We start from the raw sequence: 27,087 nt of genomic DNA, 5'->3' as shown, positions 1-27,087 counted from the left end.
TGCTTCTAAACCCTCGGGAATTTGTAATTCAGCGAGCTTATATCTCCGAGAACACATATGAAAAGTGACGTATCCAGATATAAATGCCTCAAGGCGAGTGCTCCTTCATAACCTCATTCTGTAAGATAATATCATATATGGTATGAAAAATGGTAACTGTTTTCCTGCGAATAAATTTCCAAAGACCGAAAATCCGATATGTTTTTAGCTCTCGCATAATTCCTTATAAAGTTAACTCGTTCATCTACCTCTCTGTAAAACGGGGGCAGATCATTAACGCAGTTGATGTACTGCACAATATATGGGATAGCCGGTAAATGGATCTGGAGAAGGTCGTCGTTTGGGAATATTTCTCCAGAAACAAGAAGAATACATCTACTTCCAGAAGGTCGGTCTTTCAGAACCTTTGGAACCGGGGTCCCAAGAACACTCCTGGCCTAAATTATTGGTCAGCGAAGAATAGAGACATTAATGTGTCAGATTGCATCACAAATTCCATGGTAGCGATCCTGCTAGCTGTAGTGTAGTATGGTTGTTCTGTGTCTGGATTCGGGACTTTCTTAACAATTTATTTATCATCATGTATAGTGAGAAGGAAGGTTTTGTTAACAGTCCATTGCTAAACTTTTTACACGGACATTACGCTCCAAACTGAGAGACTCTGCGGCGATTTTAGTGAGCTCCTCTATGTTGGATTGGACATCATTCTGCGACACTTTACATCGTTCATTGTGTACACAATGACTATATGTATAGCTGAAGAAGTCTTTACATGTATTTTAGCCAAATTTCGGTCCTTTGTATGATGTGGTGTGTCATGTAATCTCATAATTTGTTTTGGGTGTCCTCAATGGAAAATATCTTTGCCAGTGACAATGTTGTGTAGAAGTCCGGGACGCGTCAACGCGCCCGTGCATGCCTGCTGTTGTTCAATTACGGACAGGAGATAAATGTACTACCAAAATAGCAACATTACATGTGATTTCCTAAGCTTGGAGGCCTGTACTCACATGTAAACTCTCTTTCAGTTTTCATAATGCATGCATTCGGGGTGCGTCTTTGGCATGTCTACCTTGCCGTTTGACTTGGGGCAACCAAGCAACCAACTCATAGTGGATCATGTACTATGCATTTGGGCGCTTTGAAGCAGCTTGATCCGCTGGCTGGGATAGTCTGGCAACCGAGAGCATCTGTATATGCGCACCTAAAATGTACTAACCTAGAGAAATTGATGAAGGATAATACAAGGTCCAAGCTGGGATTTTTATTCGATAAGACCAACTTATACTGCTGGTGCCTGATACTAGAAGAGAAAATTTAAGGTGACAATTTGAGGCTCATTGACTGCTAACACCACGCACCAATTGACCAGAATATTATCCGCTTCGGGTAGGGAGAATCCACTATATCCAGGAGAACCAGGTCGACGCGTTCCAGCTCTTCCAATAGATCGCACGCCACTGTGTTGGAAAGGCTTTTCGCCGTATCCGGCTAATTGACGAAAGTTAGTTAATCCGTCATTTCTTGGCGTAAGGACTAAGGACTAAAGAGTCAAATGCTGGACAGGGTAGCAGCTCCACATACAATATTCCGATTCCGATTAGATCCATCGATCGATTTTCTCGTCTGATTAGAATCGTGAATCCCACTATATTTGGGATTTTACTATTTATGGAGCGGCACGCGCGTGAATTTCGAGTCTCGGGTTCACACTTGAGCAGAAAGCTGCTTGAAGATGGCAGGGGTATGTTTTTCTTTCCTTGCGCCTTTTCCAAGAATCAAAAGAAATCATGTTTGAAAATAATCCGTATAAACTAATTTTGAACAGCCTGGTCGTGGACCGACAATTATCATTGTCAATGCTACTATTCAAGCCGTTGCGACAATATTCGTTCTCCTTCGTCTCATTAGCAAAGTCATCATCCTGAAAAGACGCCCTAGTTCTGATGACTGGACAATCATTGCAGCAACCATTTTTGCGATTTTGAACATCGTAGTTGCTGGTCTGGGTATGTTTCAATGTTGAAATACATTAGTGGTTTAGTAACTAATCCTCTCTGTCGCGAAGGAGTAAAATATGGCACAGGAAAACATATAGGCCAATTGGAAAAGTCAGATGCATTACCTGCGGCTAAGGTATGACTTTATTTGGGTTTTCCCTTTCCTCAAAACTTGAATATTGATTGGTGGATATAAACAATAGCTTCGTTGGGTAACACATATTATCTATACGGTCATCAGTGGACTGATCAAGGTTTCCACTCTCCTCCTCTACAAGCATGTCTTCCTCAATCTGCGAAATGTGATCTGGGGCACAATTGTCTTCATTGCTGTGATGAGTGTGGCTATCGTCCTAGCAACATTATTCCAATGTCAACCGATTGACGCTGTCTATGATTCGAGCAAATATGCGCATTATTACTGTTTCCCCTCCATTCCATTTTGGTATTCGACAGCAGCTTTGTCGCTAGTAACTGATTTTTGGATCCTGGCATTACCTATTCCGACGATTATAGGTATATTTCCTTCCATCTCATCCATGAAATGCTTCTAGCCTTAAAGAAATGGGGGGAAATGATGCTGACTTTTCTTTCAAGGTCTTCAAATGTCTCGAAGAAGCAAAATAATTCTCATTGGCATTCTGTCGCTCGGTGCATTGTCAGTACTGCATCCGTTCGAGATTAAGTGATATTAACTAAGTCCGTATGTAGTGCCTGCGTCGCAAGTATCGTACGAATGGTCTACATTGTCAAGCTCTATCGCAGCAAAGATCCCACGTGGGACACATACGGCGTCTCGATTTGGTCCGGAGTCGAGCTCGCAGTCGCCATCATCGCAAACTGCATTCCCGGCATCAAACCAGCGGTGGACGTCATTGCGCCTCGCTTTCTACGTAGTAGTCGAGGCGGAACCTACGCGAACCACTACGATCAATCAAAAGGAGCCCGTTCATCAGGTCAAAATAATACGAACGGGAGAAACAACAGCAATCATCAGCAAGGGCGCTCTATCCCACTTTCTTCAATATCAGGTATAGACGAGGAGAATGTCGATAACACCGATAATGATTCTACAAAGACGATTACAAGAGCATATGCTAATGAAGTCACGGTTGGGTCGGGATCCGACTCAAATTCCAGTGACAGAAACGGTAACCATCATCCTGCAAATGGCATATCGGTACAATACAATATTTCGACATCGTCGGAAGCGGTACACTACCGTCAGTAAAATAGTTGTTGACTGGATTTACTCGATATTAATTATGGGGGAAACGGCTATTTAAGGGGTTTATTGTAAGGTTAGGCTTGGCTGAACTGTTTTTTCATTGACGGGAATATCACGCATGTTACGTTCTAAATGAGCATTGAATTTTAGACTTGTGATTTTTTCTTAGCCGAGAGACTTAGACATTCAAAGCCAATCAAAATAATGACAAAATTTCCTTCACGACAATCAGATCAGAAGGCTATAGAGATCATGTGTAACTCCTAGAACTAATATTCATCCGGTCCTGGAAGATTTCCGGCGGCTACACAAATGAGGGGGGAAAAGAACAGGAGGAAACAAAAACTAATACGAATACACATACCTTTCCCGGTGACTCCGTCGGGATAAATTAATTAACATAGCCTAGGCCTTGTCACGTTATTCAACCCAAAGCAGACCATAGAGAAGCGACTGAACAAAGTGAAATACGAAACAATTGTTAATGATGTCGTGAGCGATGCTCTCCGGATAGAACGGAAATATTAACGTTTCCAAAGCCTTCCATCAAATCCACTTTTTAACGTACTTGAACTTGAACTTTCGAGGGCAAGGTTAAGCCGTGTATACGGGTGTTTGTCGAGCCACTTTTTCTTTTCTTTACCCCTCCCCTTTTTGGAAGTCGAGCATATATAACAGAAAATGTTAAATTCTATTCACTTCCAGCCCGCAACACTTACAGTGCACTGGTATATATAGCTAGGAATGAAGGGATGATTGCCTATAATACTACGCAAATATGTGATTAAGTTAGGAAAATAGTAGCTATATTCGCGATGGAGGCGGCCTAAGCCGACTTGTCGAGAAAACTCGCAGTTTGTAAATTTCCGACAAGCATGACCATGCTTTTTCTAGACAGACATTGACTAATGTACGACGGACTTATCGTAATTTAGCTTTAGTTAGTTACTTTACACCAGTATTAGACTTTTTCATGCAAGTAGCGCTCCCTGAAAATTGTTGGGTAGGCCAAATATTTTCACGAGTCAGGTAGTTGGCTCCACATGCTTTGAGGCGTGGGGACCCACCATGATTATTGAATTGAAATTTTTGATATTGGCAAATAGAAGAGTAGTCCAAGTTATGTGTGTGTCTTCTTTCTCCAGGGACTATCTGGTGGTGAAATTAGTTATGGGACGGAATATACCATGTAATCTTATTGATTACCTGTCACAACCTCTGGAAGAATTTGGACTCATTCTAACATCCATTATATTGTTTGAGTTATATAGAGGGAAAGAGATATAAATAGTAGTATTACATGTATTATCAAAACTATTCTATAATCTCTATATATGTACCCCGCAACTTAACATTGTGGGCAAATATTACATTATGTATACTCTAGCATATTAATCTAGTTCACAAACGGATTTCCTGTCTACCACCCCAATTTCGCGGATATACGAGGGAAGACAGACAGGGTATTCTTGCTGTTGATTTGCGCCATTTCGGTGCTGGTAAAATTGCCGTTGGTCTGGATAGCCGCCAAGGCCGGTTCAGACTGAGCCACAGGCACGTAAGGATCTAGTCGACAAGTCAGTCCCAATAGCAAACCACAAGAAAGGATAGAATATTCGACATACAGTCTGTGCCGATCAATATACGATCTATGCCAATGAAAGATTTCATGGCATTCAATTGAATGGCTGAGGTGGCTGAAGCAGTATCAAAGTAGTAACCCGCAAGCTGAGCAAGAGACTCGGGCACAGACAAGCCACCTAAAAATGGTAGAGAAGACATGCCAGCAATGCGGGTGGCGAGATAAGGCATTGCACCGCCGCCATGAGGAAATATCATGGTCACATTCGGGTACGATGCACGTTGGCCACTCAAGAGCATGTTCTCCATGGCACGAACGCTGTCGAACGGATATTCGGTCATTGGTGAGGGCCATCCCATACCGGCAGACTCACAGCCCGGAGCAGCTGGGTGGACGAAAACGGTGGCATTGCGCTCTTGCAGAAGTTCGAAAATCGGATCCAAAGAAGAGTCGCCGAGATAAGTGCCATTAGAATTGGTATACATACCTACCCCGTCGAAGCCCAAAGTATCCAAACAGAACTGTAGACTAGTTAACGACTATTTCTAAAAGGTTTTCGTTTTGCACTTATCGATGTATCTGTACCTTAATCTCAGCAATAGCTCCTTTGACATGAGGGAGAGGCAGCAGGCACATTGCACCCAGTTTTTCAGGGTGCTGTTGGGTGTATTGATGCATAGCCAAGTTGACCTTGCGAGCCAAATTCTTGGCTTTGGTAGCATCGTGTGCCAGAAACGTAACACCAGGAGCGCTAATACTCAATGTCGTATAGTTGACGCTATTAGCAGTCATCGCTTCGAGGTGCCCTTCCAAAGTCCAGTTAGACACAGGGAAGCCGTCCGTATAAAGTGTCCCATTTTTGACGGGATATCCAGCCTGGACGAGTGCAGCGCGCCATACGTCTGGCACAGCATGTGAGTGGACGTCAATTCTGTAGTTAGAGTCACCCGGCGATAAACTACATTGAGCAGTCACAGACAGGACAAGACCGAGCAGACCGACTCCAATGGAACCTCCCATAATGCCTCTCATTCCGTTTGTCTATTGTCACAGTAACAAGAAACGAAAAGCAAATAATGAATGGACAGGGATCTTATCCCAAAATACTGAAACTGTATCCAAGCCTGAAGGAAGATAAAAACCCACGTGGAAAAATATGCGATCCAGCGGGGACGAAGGGTTAATGAACGAAAATGGTTAAGTTATCGCCGAATAATATAACTGCATGGGCCTTTTTCATCGCAGCACAAGCCACGTTGAACAATGAGAGGTCATCGGATGGGTCTCACACGCGTCCCCAGCCAAGCTGATCTATACTAACCTCATCATGGACGATGGGCCGGCCGTTCGGCAAATAAGCCGGCAATTTAGGCGCCGAGCCCTAATTTCCAAATACAGCCACCGCACCCGCACTTGTTTCCACTTGGTTTGCGATTGGCACACTGTCACACATGTTGTCGACCAACAATAATACGTACTACTTGGATGAATATGAAATTGTGGCAGATGCTAGTTACTTGATTGTTTATGATTGATTATATAGTCAGCCAAAAGTTTTCTCATGTTTTTATGGTCCCGTCGTCTGAGCTAGCACATTTTAGCAACGACTGAATATTGACGAGTAGTGCAAATACACAATTTAGAAAAGTTTTTCGTCGTAAATGACTTGTCCAAAGAAGCCCTCGTAGAAAATTCCATACTCATAACCAATTGTTGGTACTAGGCCACTATCAGCAGACATCCTAGAGCCCCAGATACAAAACAAGCAACACGACTAGAGTAGCTGGGAAAGTTGTGCTAGTAGTTATCGTATCCAACAAAAAACTCTAGGTTGAATTTAACCTCTAAACCAATTGGCACTGCTGACATTAATGCCATAATCAAAGTCCATTTGTATCTGCGATTTCCGGAAATTTTATCAGCAACTCGTCCAGAATTGATTGATTTAACCAAGCTGTTCTAGAGAGGATGTATCCATAGTATTGAAGGGCATATTGCAGTTTTCAGTCGCGGCCAAATTCAGTGTAATTCTCTCGACCAAGTCACTACAGTTAGCCAAACAATCATCTGCAATATCCCAGTCGTAACTTCGGCGGTGAGACCAGAGTGAGTCGATCATATTTTTCGCAATCTTCATTGGTGTGTTGATATCTGAATTCCTGTTCTGGAGTCCACTTCGAAGAAGGAAGGTAGTAGCAGACGTCAAAGAAAATGAATTAACAGGAAGCCAAAATCCACGACAGTGGTCTTCATCTAATTCTTGCACGAGGTGAAGAATTTCCTCCGCCGCCCTCTGAGTCTGCCCATAGAATAGGCTAGAACTTTCGTCTTCGGCGATTGTATATGTCTTGTCGCTATTAAGCTGTAGACGTCTTAATAAAAGCTTGACCGCAAGATATGCCAACCGGAGATTGGCAGCCCCGGGTATTCTCAGATCTGTTCCACGAAGAATGATTCGACGGATGTTGTCACTCAAGGAATCCTCCCAATCGCGAAGAACATATTCTAGATCCAATGCAGAGGCATCCGGTGGATACAATATGTTCTTAGATACTTTATACACCTGTACCAAATACTCGGCCAAGACCTCGGTCAGCGTGGTCAAGGCAACGAATATCTCAGCGGAGGCCTTGTGATCATGAGAGGAATCTGGATAGCATATATCGTCTACCGTTGGAAATGGTACATCGTACTGCGCGCGATGGATTTGGAGAGGTGTTCCATATGCTAAACTGCACCTTTATCAAACCATTAGAATATATTCGATGCAGGAATTTAAATGATAGTAAAAAATACCATCGATCATGCACAACTACCAACCACCAAATCCTAACGCGAAACTTTTTCTCTAATGGAGAAATATTCCAACCGGATGGGTCTCGATTTAAACCCAGAGCATTGGACAAGGCCACTGCATTTCCAATCATCCCTCCATTACCAAATATAGAGGTACTCGGTCTACCACAAACATTCAGAATAATGGCCATCACAGTTGATATGCCTGGAGATAGATATAATTCAGAATGTAACGCTTCATTTGCCTGGTTCCAGATATAACGAACATCAGGTGAGCGACCGGAATTCAAACATGGGGAGTTTTTCCAGTAGATAAGCGCATTTGAATAGAGATTGCTGAGAAGAGCCGGGGAAATACGGCCTTTGTGCGTGGAATAGACGTTCCGAAAGGAGATTTCGTCGACAACAGGGAAACATATATTTGCATACCGAAAAAACCTTGATTATACTTAGTTAATTGTTGTATGCTGAAAAGTAACAGACCTCAAATTATTAGAACATCACTTACAGATCGACAACATCGTTTGATACATGTTCCAGGCATTTCTCAATGATCTCGCATTTCATGGCTGATAGGGATTGATTGGATTGCCCCAATGGGCGTCTCAGAACAGTATTAAACAGTACAGGCCGTAAGGATCGATTTGCAGTCAAATTTGGCTGAATGATATTCCGCCTTCGGCCATTCGGAATACTTGAGAGATAGCTTTCCAAAACCTCGTTATCCTCTGCAACAGCCGGACTAACTATATGGGAGCTGTTATTCCCAGCCTCGGCAACGATTCCAACCGTATTCGAAAATTCACCGACGGCATTATTCTCAACATGGTGGTATTCCCTGTCCATGAAACCAACGTTCGAACTTCCCGCTGGCCGAGACTGTTCTTGGTAGTTAGAATGCTCAGTTGGGGTGAAAGAAAACGGCTGGCTTCGTATTGGTTGACTGTTGCTTGTTTTAGCTGCCAATCGACGAACTGGGTCTGTATTTGTTCTTCGAATGTTTCCATTTGCCTGTGGGAATATGCATTCTGTGCCATGAACCTGGCACATGATGCAGTTGCCCTGGGGATCTGTCGTCTTACATCGAGACTTGCGTTTTTTGCAGGGTATACAAGCTGGAAACAAATGAGACCTATGAGGCCTCTTGGTAATCCTGTGGCTCCTATCTTCTATCTCCATGTTTGAAGATTCTCGCATTGGGTTTCGAGGAGAATCGATGCGCGGAAAACCCCGCGGCGATAACCATAAATAGAGTTCCGCGGCCAACTCGACCAATCAGAGATTGTTTAGTATAAAGATATGGTATCTTGGACTGCAGGAACGCCCACTGGCAGATATTATAAATACCAGAGTAGATAAGACACTGTTTGTTAAAGTCGAATTCAAATCTTGGATTTTTTCAAGTATATTTTTCTATTGACGTCGTTCTCTCTCATTTTGTAGAGGTCATAATGGCCACAGAAGAACAAGCTATGTTTTTTGCTAAGGCAGACAAATATCTGATGCGAACAGGGGTTCCTTTTTCTCCCACAATCATCGTAAAGGCCAAAGGGATTCGACTCTTCGATGTCAACAATAGGCAGATCCTTGACTTCACGTCTGGTCAAATGAGTTCTCTGCTGGGTCATTCTCACCCCGAAATCATCGAAGTGGTTCGAAAGTACGTTGCGGAGCTTGATCATCTCCTAAGTAATATGATCACTCATCCCGTCGTGGACTTGGCCGAACGCCTATCTCGTTTTCTTCCTCTGCCTCTAGAGAAATCTTTCTTCCTTAATACCGGTTCCGAGTCAACCGAAGCGGCCATCAAAATCGCTAAATTATACACCGGAAGATTCGAAATTGTCGCCTTCGCTGCCAGTTACCATGGCCTGACCCAAGGCTCAGGCTCTGCAACGTATTCAGCTGGAAGAAGGAACGGTGGCCCATGTATACCAGGCCAGCTTGCGTTTCCAGCGCCGTACGGCTATCGATCCCCTTTCCGTAAGCCCGATGGTTCCTACGACTGGGAAGCAGAAATGGATTTTGGCTGGTCTATGATTGACTGCCAAAGCGTTGGATCTCTGGCTGCTTTCATCATGGAGCCCATCCTTTCCACCGGAGGTATCCTTGAGCCACCTCATGGGTATCTTCAGCGCATGAGCATTGAGTGTAAGAAGCGTGGGATGCTTATCATTATGGATGAAGCTCAAACCGGAGTAGGCCGCACTGGCCGAATGTTTGCTTTTGAACACGGCAATATTGTACCCGATATCCTTGCACTATCGAAAACCCTTGGATGTGGCCTTCCCTTGGCTTCAGTTAGTACTACCGCGGAGATTGAGCGTGGTTGTAAAGAAGCAGGGTTTTTGTGGCTTACCACTCATTTGAATGATCCTCTCACTGCTGCAGTGGGCAATAAAGTTTTGGAAATCGTGGAGCGGGATAATATCTGTGAGGCAGCAGCTGAGCATGGTGCGCAGCTGAGGGAAGGTCTACTTAGGCTTCAGAAGAAGTATTGGTGTATTGGGGACGTCCGCGGCCGTGGATTACTACAAGGTATTGAAATTATATCAGACGCTAAGAGTAAAGCTCCTGGTATAGAGTTGGGTCAGGCTGTCTGTGACAGGGCTTTAACCTGCGGCCTTTCTTGTAACGTTGTCAATCTTCCTGGAATGGGTGGTGTATTTCGTCTGGCGCCGCCTGTTACCGTATCTGCCGAGGAGATTGAGGAGGGTCTTGAGATTTTAGATAAATCTTTTGACTTTGTACTTCAACAAAAGCTGCACTGATGCGTTTATTAACTAATTAGGGTATAGTCATGTTTTGAAGTCACAGTAAGGCACGTGGAATTTGAAATCGAGACCAGGGTCAGAGTAGGCTGGAATACTATATCCTTGAGAAATCTTACAGATGTTGAATGATCTGGAAGCATCTTTAAGTAATCAATACTTTTGGTTGCATTACTGTTAATTAAGTGTAGCAACATTGATTATGATACTAGAGTCATATTAATCCATATCAACTATTAGCAGAGTAAAATGGCTTGTGGGAAACCCCGTTTGTTGTCAATATCCTCCTAGCCCACTCTAGCGGATTTGCTATAAGCTTAACCCCAGCTTAAGAATCGAAAGCCTAGCGAAATGGACTTAATAACTGTCCGAGCATCTAATTAGCTACACTAGATTGGTTTAGCATAAAATCATCGAAATACACACTAACTATACAATGGTTTTCGTATGATGTTATAGTACTCACATCTCTAAATTTTAAAAATACCTCATATTAACAGCCTTAGATCAGCAACATTAGTAATTGATAGGTTCCATACCAGAAGAGGAACTAGGCTTCTTCCACTCTATTAATGGCGCTGATGATTACGATATCAAATGCCTATCAACGCAAGCAGACGCCTGCTGCGACTCACATAGCAGTATGCATAGCAGTATGCATAACATGGAACAAAAACAAAACGATGCGACCCTATTGCCCAAGACATCAACATATGTATATATTGCATTTTTGATCCACTGAATAAAGCGAAATGTCATACTGTCATATATGATATGACCCACCAGCGACGTGGGGTTAGTGGACCTACAGTTAAGGATCGTGCCGTGAGCAGCCGGTACGGACCATTGATGAATTAATAACCCATTGGTAATGATTGCTCCACTTTTAACGATATTACTTGCTTTTTTGTTTAAAATGACATCAATATGCAAGAAGATCGAATAATCATCCGTAATTCACAACTATTTCTTGTTGATCATACGGAAAGAACCATTTGCATCGATACAACTAACAGAGAAAGACGTCAACTGGTCTACGTATAGGACGCCAGCTACAGGCAATTATTACACAAAATAGTTTTTTCTGTGACTGTCAACTTCAGCCGTATTAAATCACCCCATATTTTCAACATCCTCGGTGGCGAGTTACTGCCCGTGTCGGAAGAGACCCGTTCCATTTTGTGAACCATGGTTGGAGAGCGTCGCCTCTCAAAGGTTAAATATGGCTTTACAGCCTACAGTAACAACTCCATTAAGCAACCCCAAAAAAGGCATACACACATTGGTAATAGATGTTGGATGTGTTTTGGTTGGGTTTGAAAGTTAACTGGCAATGAGTTTCAAGACATCGATAATTAGGAGCCATGGATAATAAAATGGCTGCAATCCACTCGTTTGATACTTATTAGGAAATGAGCTATATTCGACATTGCTGCATGCATCAATCGATCTTACCTGTATATCGGCAAATCAATCCATGGTGAGATGAGTAGTGAAAGTTATGGTCATTAAGCGAAATAGATGAAGACAAAATCTTGCATGCGTCATAGACTACATCAAGAACGAATTTTCGGTGTTAGACAGTGGGTTTAATGTGGAAATTTGATCAATGCATTAGATTTTTCATCTATTGGCATTTGAATATATAAACGGTGATTTCCGTCCTAACCTTTGATGAGATTTTCAAGCTGATCAATTGATTGATTTAAAAGTATTCAATAACCACACATCGTTTCTGCACATCCAGGCATATACTCTCCTAACATGTCTCAAGTCGTTAAGAATACCCCTTCACCAGGCACCGGTGGTGATGACTTTGAAAAATACCAATTCCCCCAGCTCGCAGGCATTGATGCTTGGTACGGATATCCCGATGGGGTCCTAGACCTACGCGGCCTGCGTCTCAGATTCCGATCCCGAGATCTGACCCAGTATGGTACCGCCAAAGGTTCCCCCGACGCGCATTACGACTTTGATCCCGGCGAGAAAGTCACTAGTATGGACATCTGGGGAACTGAGGAAAGCGTTAGCGGCATACACGGTGGATTCGTCACTGGGATTGGATTTAATACCACCAAGCAACAAAATGTCTTGCTTGGTGGCAATTCACAGGCTCACCCTACGCATCAAACGGTCGGGAATGGTACATTTGTTGGATTAACGGGACGGGCTGGTTCGGATATTGATGCTCTAGGCGGTGTTTTTGCTAATTAAGTGAGTCGATCGTTAATCAATGGCTTACGATGGGATTGACGGTTACAATTTAGGGCAAAGAATTCGTGGGTCCAACAGGAACTCTCTTTATTTGTCGTTTGCCAATGGGAAAGGAATCACTCTTAATCGATGTCCTAAAAAAGATACCTGCAGTATCGTATAGTAATGCGGAAAACGTTTCGTGTAAGCCTTGATATGGTTTTCCCACGTAACAAGGGTTTTCCCATATCCTCGTGCGAATGCAAAGGCTTGAAACTTGTTATTGCGGAGGACACCAGGTTCAATAAATGTAACTAATAAATGCGTTCTGTCTAACTAGTAACTTACCAAAGCTAATAGCTAAACCCGACATTCATTACTGGCTTCTTCAGCTTGGACTCAGTTTCAACTTCTCTGGGTAATAGAATATCCGCCTTACAAGGCATGTAGCATCAATAATATCAATTTTGGTATGAATTTTCAAATCTGAATGAATTTTAGTAAGTCTTGTGCTTTCACATGTAAAGGCAGTGCAGTTCAACCAAGCTTTATTCTGTCTCTTGTCTTCCATTGAAATGGATTAGGAAGGTGTTAGAACTTCTATTCGGGTGTTGTCAACTGCCAGATCAGCTGGGCATGGTAAATTATTGTGGCTTGTTGGTCAGATGCATCGAACATGGATGACAAGTAAGCACAGGGCTGTAGCTTCTAGAGGCGTTTCAAATAGCGAAGCGCGATCTACTATCGATTGCTTCCTTCCTAATTTGCTTTCCTTTCCCACCATACTCTAAATTATGTCTGTAACAATTGTTTTTTGTACAATGCCAGTTCAATTGTTGGCGGTATTTCATAAACCGTGTCTACTCTCTAAGCTGACGTGTTACTTACCACGAAGCGTTGGCATTGAAGCGTGCGACAGCATTTTAAGAACAAATATCATGGAGTCATAGACTGAGTTCCAAGCCCCTAGTATCTCAGATTCACGGATATAATTAACTTGCCTGGATCGAAATCTCGCATGGTTCTTTGATTCTTTGACTCTACCTAGCCATCCGGCACACTGCATGCAGCAGGAGGATGACATGTCCCCCCAGACCAGCTCGAAATTGCAGGTGGGATTCAGGAACAGGCTGATAGCAGCGCCGATCATTGCGCACTTGGCTTGCCGCGGTTACACTGGAAACTGCTGATTGACAATCATTACCGTAGGCCGTTAAACACCACGCTAGAGCTGATCCATTAGGGGATCGTGGCGCTGCGATTGGGCCCAACACATCCGCCAGGAAGATCTCAATATGTCGAGGGTGCGTGGCCTATCCAACGTGCGTCCTGCATAGCTCTTCTGGCTACCTCTATCTAATTATTCAACACCCCGAATGTCTTGGCTGTCCACTAGCCTTGATGATTATGCTGTTTCAGTGGCATTCGGAGCCGCCGAGCAGAGCGATGCAACTACATGGGGATGACTTGCGTCTTGGCCTGCCCTAAAAAATCAAGCATTTAAATAGCCAGCGATGGCGCAATTGCATCAGAGAGTTAACAGATTGCGTGCGAGCTATCACACCTTCTCAGGGTCCGAAGACGTGATATTGATATCAGAATGACTTCAACGCTCTCCACATTCGCGTCTCTCACGGCGCTGCTCTGCCTCCAAGCTCCTCTGTCTCTGGCAAGCAACAGCCACCATGTCCGCCATCACAACCACCACGCCAGGGCATCAAGCATCTGCGCGACCAGCGCCGTGAATGTCGTCGATAACTCGACCACGTTCTGGCCGTTCCAGACCTTCCAGTCGTTCGGCAGCACGCCGCCACAGCTGAACATCACCACCAACGGCAAGGAGCTTGGCGATGGGCTGCTCTTCTTCAGCCCCGGCAGCGAGAGCGGCCAGGGTAAACCTAAGGAAGTGAACAACTTCATCATGACCAGCGCCGGCGAGCTGGTCTGGGCGAACCCGAACCCCCGCGGCGCCACGGATATCAAGGTGCAGACACTCGACGGCGAGCCAGTCTTCACATACTACACGCCCGTCGGGCCGCAAAGCTTCGCTGGCATTGGCTGGGGCGAGGTGCATGTCGTCGACAAAACCTACACGGAAATCTACACCATCTGCCCCCAACTAAACCTGACCAAGGGCGATGGAGTAACGTCCATCTGCGACTCGGATCTACACGAGCACTACATCACTCCCGAGAACACTATGTATGTTACGGCATTCAACCTGACGCAGTGGGATCTGACGTCTGTGGGCGGAACGGCGAATGACTGGGTCATTGATGCGCTCGCGGTCGAGGTTGACATTAAATCCGGCAATATTCTGTCTGTCTGGAGCGCCCTCGATCATATCCCTACCAACCAGTCCCATGCGGGAGTCCCGAAGACTGGGGTCCCGAAGAGCGGCGCTATTGATCTCTACCACATGAACTCGATCCAGTCGTACGGCGATTATATGCTGATCAACTGCCGCCATACCTGGTCCACATACCTGGTCAACCGCAAGACGGGCGAGATCGAATGGACCATCGACGGACAGACTGGCGGAGATTTCGGATCTCTCCCAGCAAACGGCACATTCGTGAGTATCCCTCCATCCGGATTCTAGAGAGACTGTACTAACCAGTGCGTTTAGAAATGGCAACATCACGCTCGTATCACCAATGTCTCGGCGACAGAGGCAATCCTGACATACTTCAACAACGACAACAACCAACCAGGCAAAGTGGCCGTTTCGACCGGTCTCGCGCTGCAATTGACTCTACCACCCAACCCCAAAACCCCTCCCAAGCTGCTTGCCAGTCTCCACGATGCCTCTGACCCCCTCAACGCGTGGGCTGAAGGCTCGACAATGCAGCTCAGCAACGGGAACTGGTTTATGGGCTACGGTTCCTCGGCGATCATGAAGGAGTACGGCCCCGACGCCGCGACCGGCCAAGATGTGCGCTGGAGCGCACAATTCGACAGCATCGGCGGCGGTGACAGCTACCGGGCCTTCAAGCAAGTCTGGCACGGGCTGCCCACGATTCCTCCCAGTTTTGTGGTTGCGCAGGGCGAGGTGCCGGCTGGATTGTCCGGATGCACAAACGCGACGAACGCGACGCTCGGGTATGTGAGCTGGAACGGCGCAACGGACGTGAGCTCGTACTCGCTGTATGGAGGAGCGTCGGAGGATGATATGCAGTTCCTTGGCGCGATCAGGAAGATGGGCTTCGAGACTGTTTTCCCTATTACTCAAGACGTTTCTTACGTGATGGTTAGTGGATCCGATCCAACGCTGAATGTTGAGCGGAACTCGACTGTTGTGAAGATCTAAGGTGTCTTGCTTTTAATTTCTTGATGTTAATATTAAGTTGGTAGAATTGATGAGAATTTGTAAATATATGTTTGAAAAAGTCACCGTTGAGTAATGATCCATTGGAGATAATTTCAAGATAGCAAGTTAATAATTGTTTTAAACATTGATTTGCCTCGAAGCATCATATCAAACCAACAACATATCTCAAATTGTGGAAATGTAGGAGTAGTTGACAGTCAAGACGGGTATAGATAATGGTGTATTATGGAAGCATTACGGGGGAACATTCCAGAACGGAAATTATACAACGATTAGGAAACATTTCAATATGGGCAGGCGGTTCAAATCACATAAGCCCCTCACGCATAAAAGAACACACAGACAAGGGTATCCAAACAGCGTGGGATAATATTTACAGCTTTGTCAAGCGCAAGGAAAGTACATAAGAAATCTAACACACACTCAACACGTCAAATCTACTCAGTCTGAGAGCTTTCGGCTGCTTCTTGGATGGTTGATGCAGTCGGCGACTTTCCGGCTGTGGTCTTTGACGGTTCTGGAGTCGTGCCGCGAGAAACCTGTACGAGTTCACCGATGATTCTAGAAGGTATTAGTAAGTGTTAAACAAGTATAAAAGAAGGTATGAACTTACCTCCGGTGCTCGTCGTACCAATCGTCACTAGTAGCCCGGATCTGCTTAAGCTGCTCCTGAATGCTTGCCATCTGTCGCGCTGTCAGTCATGTCCCGCAGAGTCAATGAGGTATATCAACGGGGACTCCCCACCGTTCCCTCAATGGAAGAACCAAGCTTCTCACCTTCCTCAGCTGCCGCGTTCTTGTCATCAGCCTCGTCATCTGCAGTAGCCCATTTGCTCGCCGACAGATCTCCCGATTTGCTTGTCTCATTCTTTCCCTCCTTGAGCAATGCTAATTCGGCCTCGAGTTCGCGAACGCGCTTGCGGTTGTTTGAGATTGCAGAGTCAACTTCTGTCAGTTGTGTCAAGAGGGACATGTTCTTTTCAATCTGGCTGGTGAGTTCCTTTTCGCCCTTGACGATCTGTTCCTCCATGGCGGTTTTGTGGCTCTTGGCGGATTCGAGCTCGCTGATGGTCTGCTCATGTGTAGATTTGAGAGTGTTCAGCTCTTCTTGAACACTTGACAGCTGTTGAGAGATCGACTCGAGATGTGATTTTGTGCTCTCGTGCTCCGTTAGTGATTTCTGAGCTTCTTCTAACTGAGACGCCACCGCTTGGTGCTTTTCAACTACCTCATTCTTCTCTTTTTGGAGGTTGGCGAGTTGTTCGCCATGCTTACTGGCAAGTTCTTCACTGGCCGCAGTAGATTTCTGCTCAGCAGCAGCTAGCTTGTCGTTCGCGGTAGCGAGTTTCGCTTCTAGGTCAGCAATCTGCTGCTTCAAGCCATCAACAACAGAGGTATCCGCGGCCGTTGAGCTAGCCACAGCGAGTTGTTCGTTCACATCGGCAAGGACTGCCTCGTGAGACTTTTGCAGAGAGTCAACTTTCTCCCGGTGTGATGCCTCCAGATCACTTCGAAGGCTTGTCAGTTTGGCGTCGTGAGCGGTGAGAAGTTCCTCGATGGCATTGCTGTGATCAGAGTCGAGCTCTGCGGACTTGGACGCTTGGGAGCTCTCCAATTCTTCTTTCAACTTAGCCTGTTTTCCCTCAAACTCTTTAGTCAAAGCCGCGATCTCCGCTTTATGAGATTCGGTTAGAGATGTCACCTGGGATGAACTCTCTTCCTGGGCTGCAGCTAACTGTACTTGAAGAGCTTGAAGCTTCTCGGTATGGCTCGATTCTGCATCGCGTTGGGAGGCAAGAAGCGCGTCGTGTTTCGATTGCAGAGCTTGTAGCTCCTTAGCATGGTTCGATTCAGCCTCACCCTGAGAGGCAAGAAGCGCGTCATGCTTCGATAGCAGAGCGTCGAGCTCCTTAGCATGGTTCGATTCGAGGTCAGCTTTGGTTGAAAGAAGCTCATCATGCTTCAACTGTAGAGCTTGAAGTTTCTCAGCATGGCTTGACTCAAGGTCCCCTCGAGAAGAAAGAAGTTCATCATGCTTGGATTGAATAGCCCCAAGCGCTTCCGTATGAGACGCAGTCAGCTTTTCAATCTCAGCTGAGTGGCCAGCCTTGAAAGCCTCAATAGCACGTGCGTGCTCCTCGGTAAGACGTGCCAGTTCCGCCGATAGCTCTTCTGCAGATCGCGAGTTGGCAGTGGCTTCGTCTTGCAACTTTTGCTGGAGCAAGTTGAGCTGTTCGCGCTTGGCCTTCAAATCGGCGTCAAGGGTTTGGATCTTTTCGTTACTAGAGTTGAGTTTTTCCTCCAGAGAGACGACCTTCTCCTTCAATGACTCAACTTCCCGCTTCGCAGCCTCACTGGCCGAGCCAGCGCTTTCTTCGTACTTGTGCTGAGCATCCGCAAGGGCCTGCTCGGCAGCGGCAAGCTTCTCTTGCGTCTGCTTGGTGGATTCCTCAGCTGCGTCAAGTTTCTGCTGAAGCTCATTCCTGGACGCTTCGGCAGTCTGGCTGGCTTCTGTGAGCGCCTGAGCATGGTTGGCAGCGAGAGTGGCGGTATTGGAATCGTGTTCAGCTTTGATTTCTGCCAGAGCACGTTCGTGTGAAACACTCAGGTCTCGACTCTTGTCATCTGCCTCGCTAGACTTCGCTTGCAAACCTTCAATCTCAGCTTTCAACGACCCAGACGTCTCCTTGTGCTGGTCAATTTCAGCTTTCAATGCCTTGATGACTTCGTTCTGTTCGGCGATCTCACTATCCTTTTCGTTGAGCTGCTTGATAACCTTGTCAGAGTCTTGTTGGGCAGACATGGCATTAGAGAGTTGGCTTTCAAGTTCAGCAATCTTGGACTCAAGTGAAGATGTCTTGTCAGCGATAGCCTCCTTCTCTGCGGCGATTTCCTTGTCTTTCGTATCGGTGAGTTTCTTCAATTCACCTTCAAGATTCTCAACAACCTGGTCCCGTCCCTTCAATTCCCTTTCTAGCTGTTCAACAACACCATTGTGCTTATCAAGAGTAGTGGCCTCTTTTTCCTGGGCAACCTTGGAAGCCTCTTCCGATGCCGTTTTCTGGGTCTGCAGCTCCTCTGTCAATTGGTCAATCTGCAATCTAGTCTCGGCCGCCGCGGTTTTCTCGGCCTCTAGCTCTTTCTGCAGATTCTCCAATTCTGCTTGATGCGATGCCTTGATTTCCTCCAACATTGAGACTGTTTGCGAGTCATTTTGATCTAATGCGGACTTCCTAGCTTCTTCCAGATCTTCCACAGATTTGACTTCAAGTTCTTTGTGTTTGGTTTCCGCGGCCTCAAGTTTCTCCTGTAGAGCTTGGATGGCTTGACCGTGTTCAAGAGAAAGTTTGTCAATCTGAGCGGCATGCTCTGCTTTGATTTCATCTGTCGCAGTTGCAGTCGCAGCCTTGGATGACTCATCCTCTGCTGACTGAGCAGAAGTAGCTAGTTTTGTCTGGGCGCTTTCTAACTCAGTTTTCAAGCTTGCTATCGTGGCTTCGTTTGCGGTTAGTTTCTCCCGCAACTCGGCTAGCTTCGCGGAGTCAACGGCATCACCGGCCGGTCGCGCGCCTGAAACAGTGCTCAATTTCTTCTTAGCATCGGTTGCAGATGACGTTGTTGGCCGGGTAGCTGTTGAAGTTGGTCGGGTTGCAGTTCGAGCGGTGGAAGTGCTTGTAGTCGGAGTCCGGGTTGTGGTAGTCGTTGGTCTAGTAGTAGTGGTAGTTCGGGGAGTAATTGTTGAGGGCTTTTTGTCGACAGCAGAACCTATCACGCTGGTACGACGATCCGCCGTTGAGGTCGTCGTCTTTGTCGGGGCACGAGTAGAAGGGGTACCAGCTAGAGACATGCGCTTGGCAGCGCTCGAGATACCCTTTTTTTCATCACCAGAGCTGGCTACTTTGGAAGATTTTTCATCGGCGGAGCTGCTGATGGATGCTCGGGACCGATGGGTGGCCGTAGTGCTTGTGCTGGGAGGTCGGCGCACAGTGCTCGTAGTAGTGGTGGTAGGGCGCGTGGGAGGCTTGTTCAAAGTGCTACCAGTACTGGTTCGCGCTGTTGATTTCGTAGCCGATGTCGCCGTCGATCCTACAGGTCGCTTTGTCGTTGTCGTACTGGAGGTAGGCCTCTTGGTGGCACTCGCTGGGGCAGTAGTCTTCTTCAACGGAGACGCATTTTCCTTGCCTGTTTCCGGGCTGGTTATGGCTTCTGAGCCCGAGAGCAGGGCCGAGTCTACGGGCGTTGCCGGTGGAGGATGCTCTGTAGTCTCCGGAGCTGAAGCAGCAGGGTCGGCGGAAACAGACTCGGTGGCCTCAGGAGCAGTAGGAATTGGGTCTTCCGTGGACGCCATTGTTTCGACTAGCCGAGACGGTTATTCGCCGGTAGGTGTATACGCAAGATAAGTTATAGTTCGAACTGCTACATGCGCATAAAGTTAGCTTTGTCCTCGATCAACCTTGACCTAGGCAGAAGGTCTTTTTTCGCGGCCGTCGACAAGAGCTCAAACTCATATACTGCAAGTAGAGTAAAATGTTTTGCATAAACTAGTGCGAGTGACCGCGTAATATACCCCCCACTTTCGAATGGAAGCAGGAGCAAGACGAGCCTGGGGACGAGCTGGCATAGGACTGCGTGAGGATGGCCCCTTGCCGCCTAGTAGCCAATGCTCGACAAGTCCAGCGGCCCTCGTGGCAGCTCTGATGCTCGCACGGCACCTCTGACCGTGTAGCCTGGTCCAGGCAGCTTTGCTGAGCAAGCTCAACGGCGCAAGATGCAGGGGTTTGTTTTCTGGGGGAGAGGGGGATATGTTGGAGTACGTACACTATTGAACTCACTCATACACTCCACTCTGTACGGATGATTCCCTGTCGTGACCGTGTCTTTCCCAGTCTCGTCAGCCGGATGCCCGAGAAGTATGGAGCGATAACAGCGATGGGCTTCAAAGATGATGATATGATTATGGCGAGACGTGGTCTGTGACAGTGCACTGAGTATGCTATTTGTCAATCTCCCTTATTTTTTTCCCGCCTGCCGCAACGCACGGACAACACGGCAGAATAGAGGGTCCAAAGTACCTCAGAAGCTAGTGGGATGTTGTATTGCTGATGGCCGAGGGATGCAGCTGGGCCAATGGACGACTACTGCCTCGTCAGCGGGTCAGGCAAATCAAAGGATGAAATGGATGTAGGTAGCAAGGTAGGACGCTGGTGAGGGTCTTCGAGGTCTTCAAGGGAAAACTGCTGCGCAAGCACCGCGAGGCAGGCGGTCCGTCCCCTCATAAGGGGCAGAGCTAGTAAGCTTTGGCGGGCTAACCGAGAGGGGCTAGCGCCAAACACTGTGGCCGCATAACTGTATGAGAGTGATGATTATTAAGATTAATTATATTTTCTCCATTTACGGTCCTGTACGATTCTTGTGACGACTCCTGCTTCTCGTATCTGCTCGTGACAGCGAAACACGGCTCGGTGGCAAGCATTGGAGCCACGCATCGTGCCAGCTGGCGCAGATCGACACGCTACAGCACAGCACAGCGAGTCGATTAGGTAAATCATATTATCATAGCCATTGCGAGGCTAGGCCGATATCCTCATCATATACAATACATATGACCTTCTAGATAGGACCGCAGTAGCAACGAGGTAGAGTGATGGTAGAATAATGGTGCCGCTCAGGAACCCTGGTTGGTAGTGGAGACCGCCAAAGTCTGTTCCTGACTAGAGAGTCTACGCTTTACCCTGTACTAGGGAGTGAACAGACACGAAATATATGCTATGCTACTGCAGGCTGCGAGTATGCTGTATCGAAGTAGATAATTCAGTTTGCAAATAGACTAAGGGAAAGGGTATCAAGTACGTAAACCAGAACGCCAGCGCTTATACCACTCAAAGCAGCCATGTCAAAGGTATGTTTTTCGCCTCGAGATAACTGTCATACAGCTCCTTGGCTTTCATCCGCAGTTCTTGCTCCGTGTGTACAGCGAGATCGGGGTAGTCTTCCACGAGGTACTGGTACCGGAGACCATCGCCTTCGTACTCTCGTAGGCCATCAATAATAGCAATTTCCTTTTCTTCTGTCCATCGCTGTCGAGGGAGAGGTGGTTGTGAGGTTCTCTGGCGGTTGGCATGGTATTCTCCCTCGCTCAGTCTTGCCCAAAGACTGCTCAGTGACGCGCGCATCTCCCGACAAACGTCAATGGTATTGATCAGTGAGCAGCTTCTCATGGAGAAAATCTTGCTGTCAAGCCGGTAAATAATGCTCAGAATGTTCAGTACTGCAGTAAATCCCCCATCCGTGAGCGTTGAGTCCGAATAGTGCGCCTTCAAACACTCCTTAGCCAAATCACCCAGATCAGTAACAATATGCACGGAAATTTGCTGGCCGAGTGCAGACGCTTCTTTCTTCATCTCCCAGTCGTTCGACTGTGCAGCAGCATTGGCCCGTTTAATAGTCCTGGAGAGAACGAGGTCAGATTTGTTCCTCACGAGCTCAAGTTGAGACTGGAGATCATCCCACAAGTCGATATAAACTATTCCAGCGGACCGATCTCGTTGCACTTGTTTGTAGACCCCTCGCAGGGTAGATATCTGTTGTTGAAGGCTCTGTATGCTAAGATATCGCTGCGTACTATGGGAGTTCCTTGTTTGTATATCGTGGCAAGCGTCTAGAAAACGCTTCCAGCTTCGTCGAAGACCCATTACCTGGGCCGCAACCTCGAAGAGTGAATCTGGGGCATCCACCGCCTGGTCACTCCTGGTCTCTTGCTCTTCGTCCCCCCAGTCAGCTAGTACTTGGGTCTGCTGGACTCTCGAACTAGATGGAGCTGCATTGCCTGTTTGACTATATATACGCTGGCTCTTCGATGCTAGTGTGTTCACGGGCTGCTCAGCCTTTCTTTTCGTGCCTGTAGACTGGACTGTTGAGAATCCTGTTTCGTATATTTGTCTCATATATCCATTCTGCGAACTCATTCGGAAACCGTTGCTATTCACAACATTCACTTCCAGTGCAGGTTCACAGTCAGCTCTTCGTTTCCCACGATCCCCGTGTTGCTGGGGCGGGGTTCTGAAGCTTCCTTGGTCCCTGTCAGATTGCCCATCCTCAGATTCGTTTTCTTCGGCAGAATACTCCTCGTCCGATGATTCTTCATCTTCCGATTGCTGCGTTCCATCTTGGCCCGCTTGAGCAAAATCGCGTCCATCGGTTTGATTATCGTCGTCGTCGTGTCGAGTATCCATTGTATTGCCAACTACAACTACAACACGATCAGGCACTCTTTCAGTCTCCCTGACAGTAGCTTGAGACTCGAATGCGGCTTCAGTAGCGCGAATACCATCAGCGTCAAGAGCTTGGCTTAGTTGCTTGGCCGACTCCGATATGATGCTGATGCTATCAGAAGACGGCTGGTGTTCCTCATCTTCCCTTCCACTGCTGCTCTCATCTTCTCCCTCAGCCTGACTCTCCTTCACCTCCACGTTCCCTTCATACTGATCTTCCACTCCATTCTCTTCACCTGTACCCTCTTCTTGTTCTTGATCGTCTTCTTCGTCATCCTCTTCATCTTGATCGTCGACAAACGGCGGGCTACCATCTTGAATCAAACTCATACGATATTTGGTCTCATCCGATGATGCCTGTATAGCTGGTGCATTCTGATTGAGACGCGACGAACGCCTGATTGGTACAGCAGCGGGTTTTGGAGGCTGGGTTAATTCGAATAAATTCTCCCGTCGCGAGTCATTTGGTGACAGTTCTCTGTGTGGTTTTGAGCGAACATATGTATCGTCAGCATTGGTGTCGTGGTTGGCTAAAGTCGCATGCTGCTCTTCGTCGGGGTGCGGGCTTCCATCATTGCCGGCCTCCTCATCGAGGTTCCACGACAGGTCGTTGATGAAATCGACCGACAGTTTCGTGCTGTCTTTCTTCGCCCGCCGGCGCGCCAGGTGTGCCGACCGTGGCATGGTGTGATTGAGGATGAGCAAGAATGACGGCTGGCGCGTAGTAGCTTAAGGCGTCGAGGCGTTAAGGCGTCAAGGCTGTAAGACCTAGAGTCGGAAGCTCCCTAGCGCCCCACCTGCTCCGCCTGGCAGCTTCCTTCCCCCACCAGACAGTTAGTTCAACATCACAACAACATTGATACAGCAATTTACTTTGCATTGATCGATTATCGAGTATGGCGTTTGACGGTCCCCGATCTATCCCGCTGCTCGAACGCATCGACAAAAGCAAGCATGTATTCCTTGAACCCAGCAAGAAAATCCACGAGGGTGGCGACGTCCAAGCGTTCTTAACCTCCAAGGCGTATCGTGACATCATGACGTTTCTGCTGCAGCTCAACAGAGCCATGTTTCCGCGCCGAAAGGACAACGATAGCACCCTGACATGGCCACTGCAATCGCTCGATGTGGAGTTCTCCGAACCCGTTCGTCGATTGCAGCTTCTACTCTCGAAACTTGTGGGTTTCATCGACGAGGTGCCACCGGACTCAGGGCCGAGGCGGTTTGGAAATATAAGTTTCCGAAGGTGGTACCAGATCGTGACCGATCGGGCGCCAGAGCTATTAGATGAAGCTATTTCGTCTGAAGTGCTGTACACGGGCGATTCGGCATCAGATACACCGACGGCGAGAACGGAGCTGACGGCCTATTTTCTGGGCAGCTTCGGGAGTTCGCAGAGGTTAGACTATGGCACCGGGCACGAACTCAGCTTTCTTGCCTTTCTGGGCTGTATTTGGAAACTTAATGGCTTCCCACAAGCCGATGCAGGGGTGGAAGAACGAGGCATTGTCCTGGGAGTTATAGAACCGTACGTCACTTCTACTTAATAGTATGCATCCGGGCTGAGCATTACTTTCTTTCTCTCAGATACTTGGAGCTTGTCCGAAGACTAATAACAACATACACATTAGAGCCTGCGGGCTCACATGGTGTGTGGGGTCTTGATGATCATTCTTTTATTCCTTATATATTAGGCTCCGCGCAATACTCTCCCGCCATTGCAGAGTCGGACGATACGCCGGTAGAAGGCTCATTGCCAGATGCCCCATCTCCAAATAGCGTGGTCAAAGCTCTAGTTGTGGAGAGAGAAAGAAAAACAAATATATACTTTTCTGCCATAGGCTTTATTTATGATGTTAAGAAGGGACCGTTCTGGGAACACAGCCCTTTGCTGTTTGATATATCCGGTATCAAAGCTGGCTGGGGAAAGATTAACAAGGTAAGTAAGATTTCAGTGTTTGCACTTTGTTCTAATAGCATATCAGGGTATGATCAAAATGTATAACGCAGAGGTTCTCTCAAAATTCCCTGTAGTGCAGCACTTTCCAATGGGGTCTTTATTCAGCTGGGACCAAGATCCTAATGCTGTCGCTCCTGCACCCACTGCTCATTCTATATCCCAGCCACAGCAACCAAATACATCAGTCACACCTTCTCCCGAGGCTCGCTCAGTAGGGACGAGAGCACCGTGGGCAAATACACCCCAACCAAATACGGCTCTCCCTGGACCGACAGCGGCCCCGTGGGCAACAGCACGGAATCCTAATCCGAACCCTGCTTCAGCTACCCAGCTGCCTGTTAGGACTTCGTTACCTGATACCTCAAGAAATCCTCCAGGTCCGATGACGCCTACACGGGCTCCTTGGGCCCAACCTCAAAGTAATGATTCGTCAGCCGCAACTCAGCCAACACGAGCACCGTGGGCGAACCCCCCGTGATATATTTAGGAATTCGAGTAACATTGAAAGTATGGTGGTAATGAGGATTATGATTTTATGATAGATATAAATAATCAATACAAATGCATGGGTATCACTTCATAACAGAGCTAGTATACAAGAGTTTTTCACGATTCCGAGTCAGACTCGTATGCTACCAGCGCCGTAGGTTTCACAACAGCCGTAATCCCATCTACCGGTTTTTGCTCTACTTCATCAGTATCATCGGAAACCTTTTGACCGCGACTTTTCCGGGTCTTCAACTGTGCTGGCTGCCATGCCTTTGTGTCTCCATTCAAGAACGGATCCACCGCAGCTCGAGTATTGCCACGCAATTCACTACCCAACAAAGCCTTGCGCTCCGATGCGGCTAATTCCGATTTCAATCTCCCCTTCCGACTTCCATGAGTCGTCTTCGCCACCGCGATAGATTCTTTCGGATGACCACTATCAAACATCGGTCTAGCACGCGTTTTCGTAACCAAATTCACATCCTCAGAAGGCCCAAAATCCACAAGTCCAGCTCGTAGACGATCTTCTTCAGTCTCCTCCAACAATTCAATCCCCAGACTCATCCTATCCCTCAGTGCCTCACTCTCCTTTCCAACCTTTTCAAGCCTCTTCCGCTCCTGCCGAAATGTCCTGCGCAGCCTTCTCGACTGCTCATACGGATCATCCCAATCCCTATTCTGCCGTTTCTGCAACTCCCGGACCCTGCTTTCCGCCGTATCAAATTGGCGCTTATCCTCCACTTTGCCTTCTAACCGTGCAAACGCATCCTTCTCCCCATCCGCCCGATCCGGCAACCCAAGCCTAAGCTTAATCTCCCCTGGCTCACTCTCTTTATCCTCGCCTGTGTCCCTCTTCCTCGCCCCCTCCGTCACTATATACGCCGTAGTCTTCGGATCCGTCCTAATCTCAATCCACTGCCCACAAACCGTATGTTTCATGCGAAAGCTATAAATAGGCGTAGAGTAGTAATTCCCGACTTTCTTCTTCTCGGCATTGAAGCGCACACCCTGCCCGATGATCGTTTCGTGTGGTTTGCAGTTTGTGCACCAGATCGCAAACGGCATCTCGAAGCGGACGATCAGTGCACCTTTGGTATGTAGGTGGCGGGCACGAGCGCCGAGGGCGTTTTTGCCGGCGAGCTTGTTGCCGGTTGTGAGACCTTCCTGGTCGGGAGGGACGTAGCGTCCCATGTCTGAGAGGGAGGGAGGTTAGTACGGTATAGACATCTGACGCGGTTGAGAGGGGTGCATACTGAAGCCTTGCATGATGTCGGTGAGGTAGAGAATTTCACTCCACCGCTGTGTTGTGGTTATACTAGTACTAGCATAGAGAGTGGCGTGTGTCTTCCACCGAAGTGTCGTTGACACAAGATGCAAATGTAGGTGCAGATGCAATGGCGAACAAAGTTGAAGTCGCTATTTCCGCCGCAGCGATATCTCCGCGCGCTAATACATAAATGGTCTAG

The 27,087-nt window shown here is 47.2% G+C and overlaps 10 protein-coding genes across 10 annotated transcripts; 5 read left to right on the top strand and 5 right to left on the bottom strand.

Moving 5' to 3' along the window:
• Positions 1-1,596: 1,596 nt before the first annotated feature.
• On the top strand, positions 1,597-3,447 carry BGW36DRAFT_351841 (uncharacterized protein). Its single transcript, XM_046213367.1, has 6 exons — positions 1,597-1,744; positions 1,829-2,009; positions 2,069-2,136; positions 2,204-2,516; positions 2,598-2,658; positions 2,712-3,447. Exons 1-6 carry the CDS (start codon positions 1,736-1,738, stop codon positions 3,229-3,231), a joined length of 1,152 nt encoding a protein of 383 aa, XP_046065853.1. The 5' UTR covers positions 1,597-1,735; the 3' UTR covers positions 3,232-3,447.
• Positions 3,448-4,648: 1,201 nt separating this feature from the next.
• On the bottom strand, positions 4,649-5,830 carry BGW36DRAFT_308759 (uncharacterized protein; the record flags this gene model as incomplete). Its single annotated transcript, XM_046212359.1, has 3 exons — positions 4,649-4,794; positions 4,854-5,331; positions 5,396-5,830. The coding sequence occupies 3 exons, from the start codon at positions 5,828-5,830 to the stop codon at positions 4,649-4,651; spliced, it is 1,059 nt and encodes a 352-aa protein (XP_046065852.1).
• A 439-nt stretch (positions 5,831-6,269) lies between these two features.
• Positions 6,270-8,790, bottom strand: BGW36DRAFT_420790 (putative Zn(II)2Cys6 transcription factor). Its single transcript, XM_046219523.1, has 3 exons — positions 8,115-8,790; positions 7,607-8,044; positions 6,270-7,548 (listed from the first exon to the last, which is right to left on the bottom strand). The coding sequence occupies exons 1-3, from the start codon at positions 8,783-8,785 to the stop codon at positions 6,756-6,758; spliced, it is 1,902 nt and encodes a 633-aa protein (XP_046065851.1). The 5' UTR covers positions 8,786-8,790; the 3' UTR covers positions 6,270-6,755.
• Positions 8,791-9,057: 267 nt separating this feature from the next.
• Positions 9,058-10,377, top strand: BGW36DRAFT_308276 (pyridoxal phosphate-dependent transferase; the record flags this gene model as incomplete). The annotated part of the gene is made up of 1 exon (XM_046212322.1): positions 9,058-10,377. The coding sequence occupies one exon, from the start codon at positions 9,058-9,060 to the stop codon at positions 10,375-10,377; it is 1,320 nt and encodes a 439-aa protein (XP_046065850.1).
• Positions 10,378-11,768: 1,391 nt separating this feature from the next.
• BGW36DRAFT_71876 (uncharacterized protein) lies at positions 11,769-12,941 on the top strand. Its single transcript, XM_046222538.1, has 3 exons — positions 11,769-12,029; positions 12,090-12,591; positions 12,645-12,941. The coding sequence occupies exon 2, from the start codon at positions 12,142-12,144 to the stop codon at positions 12,589-12,591; it is 450 nt and encodes a 149-aa protein (XP_046065849.1). The 5' UTR covers positions 11,769-12,029; positions 12,090-12,141; the 3' UTR covers positions 12,645-12,941.
• A 1,229-nt stretch (positions 12,942-14,170) lies between these two features.
• BGW36DRAFT_308558 (ASST-domain-containing protein) lies at positions 14,171-15,880 on the top strand (the record flags this gene model as incomplete). Its single annotated transcript, XM_046212341.1, has 2 exons — positions 14,171-15,145; positions 15,200-15,880. The coding sequence occupies 2 exons, from the start codon at positions 14,171-14,173 to the stop codon at positions 15,878-15,880; spliced, it is 1,656 nt and encodes a 551-aa protein (XP_046065848.1).
• A 458-nt stretch (positions 15,881-16,338) lies between these two features.
• Positions 16,339-20,249, bottom strand: BGW36DRAFT_308768 (uncharacterized protein; the record flags this gene model as incomplete). The annotated part of the gene is made up of 4 exons (XM_046212361.1): positions 16,339-16,462; positions 16,515-16,585; positions 16,647-17,005; positions 17,177-20,249. 4 exons carry the CDS (start codon positions 20,247-20,249, stop codon positions 16,339-16,341), a joined length of 3,627 nt encoding a protein of 1,208 aa, XP_046065847.1.
• Positions 20,250-21,379: 1,130 nt separating this feature from the next.
• BGW36DRAFT_390945 (uncharacterized protein) lies at positions 21,380-23,989 on the bottom strand. The gene has a single exon (XM_046217548.1). It carries the CDS (start codon positions 23,854-23,856, stop codon positions 21,781-21,783), a length of 2,076 nt encoding a protein of 691 aa, XP_046065846.1. The 5' UTR covers positions 23,857-23,989; the 3' UTR covers positions 21,380-21,780.
• Positions 23,990-24,009: 20 nt separating this feature from the next.
• Positions 24,010-25,696, top strand: BGW36DRAFT_390942 (phosphotyrosyl phosphatase activator). The gene is made up of 3 exons (XM_046217547.1): positions 24,010-24,700; positions 24,760-25,111; positions 25,158-25,696. The coding sequence occupies exons 1-3, from the start codon at positions 24,069-24,071 to the stop codon at positions 25,608-25,610; spliced, it is 1,437 nt and encodes a 478-aa protein (XP_046065845.1). The 5' UTR covers positions 24,010-24,068; the 3' UTR covers positions 25,611-25,696.
• BGW36DRAFT_351823 (DUF455 domain protein) lies at positions 25,697-27,012 on the bottom strand. The gene is made up of 2 exons (XM_046213366.1): positions 26,875-27,012; positions 25,697-26,814 (listed from the first exon to the last, which is right to left on the bottom strand). Exons 1-2 carry the CDS (start codon positions 26,885-26,887, stop codon positions 25,739-25,741), a joined length of 1,089 nt encoding a protein of 362 aa, XP_046065844.1. The 5' UTR covers positions 26,888-27,012; the 3' UTR covers positions 25,697-25,738.
• Positions 27,013-27,087: the final 75 nt, after the last annotated feature.

Source organism: Talaromyces proteolyticus, assembly GCF_021365285.1.
Source record: "Talaromyces proteolyticus strain PMI_201 chromosome Unknown BGW36scaffold_15, whole genome shotgun sequence".
NCBI classification, from domain to species: domain Eukaryota; kingdom Fungi; phylum Ascomycota; class Eurotiomycetes; order Eurotiales; family Trichocomaceae; genus Talaromyces; species Talaromyces proteolyticus.
This window is presented reverse-complemented; position numbering and strand designations above follow the sequence as displayed.

Excerpts from the sequence above, each read along its gene's own strand:
- BGW36DRAFT_351841 (XM_046213367.1), top strand. Across the intron at positions 2,010-2,068 it reads CATCGTAGTTGCTGGTCTGG|GAGTAAAATATGGCACAGGA; the intron begins GTATGTTTCAAT and ends TCTGTCGCGAAG. Across the intron at positions 2,659-2,711 it reads ATTCTGTCGCTCGGTGCATT|TGCCTGCGTCGCAAGTATCG; the intron begins GTCAGTACTGCA and ends GTCCGTATGTAG.
- BGW36DRAFT_420790 (XM_046219523.1), bottom strand. The coding sequence starts at position 8,785 with ATGGAGATAGAAGATAGGAGCCACAGGATTACCAAGAGGCCTCATAGG. Across the intron at positions 8,045-8,114 it reads TCAAACGATGTTGTCGATCT|GTTTTTTCGGTATGCAAATA; the intron begins GTAAGTGATGTT and ends AGTATAATCAAG. Across the intron at positions 7,549-7,606 it reads GTAGTTGTGCATGATCGATG|GTGCAGTTTAGCATATGGAA; the intron begins GTATTTTTTACT and ends GGTTTGATAAAG.
- BGW36DRAFT_390942 (XM_046217547.1), top strand. The coding sequence starts at position 24,069 with ATGGCGTTTGACGGTCCCCGATCTATCCCGCTGCTCGAACGCATCGAC. Across the intron at positions 24,701-24,759 it reads GTCCTGGGAGTTATAGAACC|ATACTTGGAGCTTGTCCGAA; the intron begins GTACGTCACTTC and ends TCTTTCTCTCAG. Across the intron at positions 25,112-25,157 it reads GCTGGGGAAAGATTAACAAG|GGTATGATCAAAATGTATAA; the intron begins GTAAGTAAGATT and ends ATAGCATATCAG.
- BGW36DRAFT_390945 (XM_046217548.1), bottom strand. The coding sequence starts at position 23,856 with ATGCCACGGTCGGCACACCTGGCGCGCCGGCGGGCGAAGAAAGACAGC.
- BGW36DRAFT_71876 (XM_046222538.1), top strand. The coding sequence starts at position 12,142 with ATGTCTCAAGTCGTTAAGAATACCCCTTCACCAGGCACCGGTGGTGAT.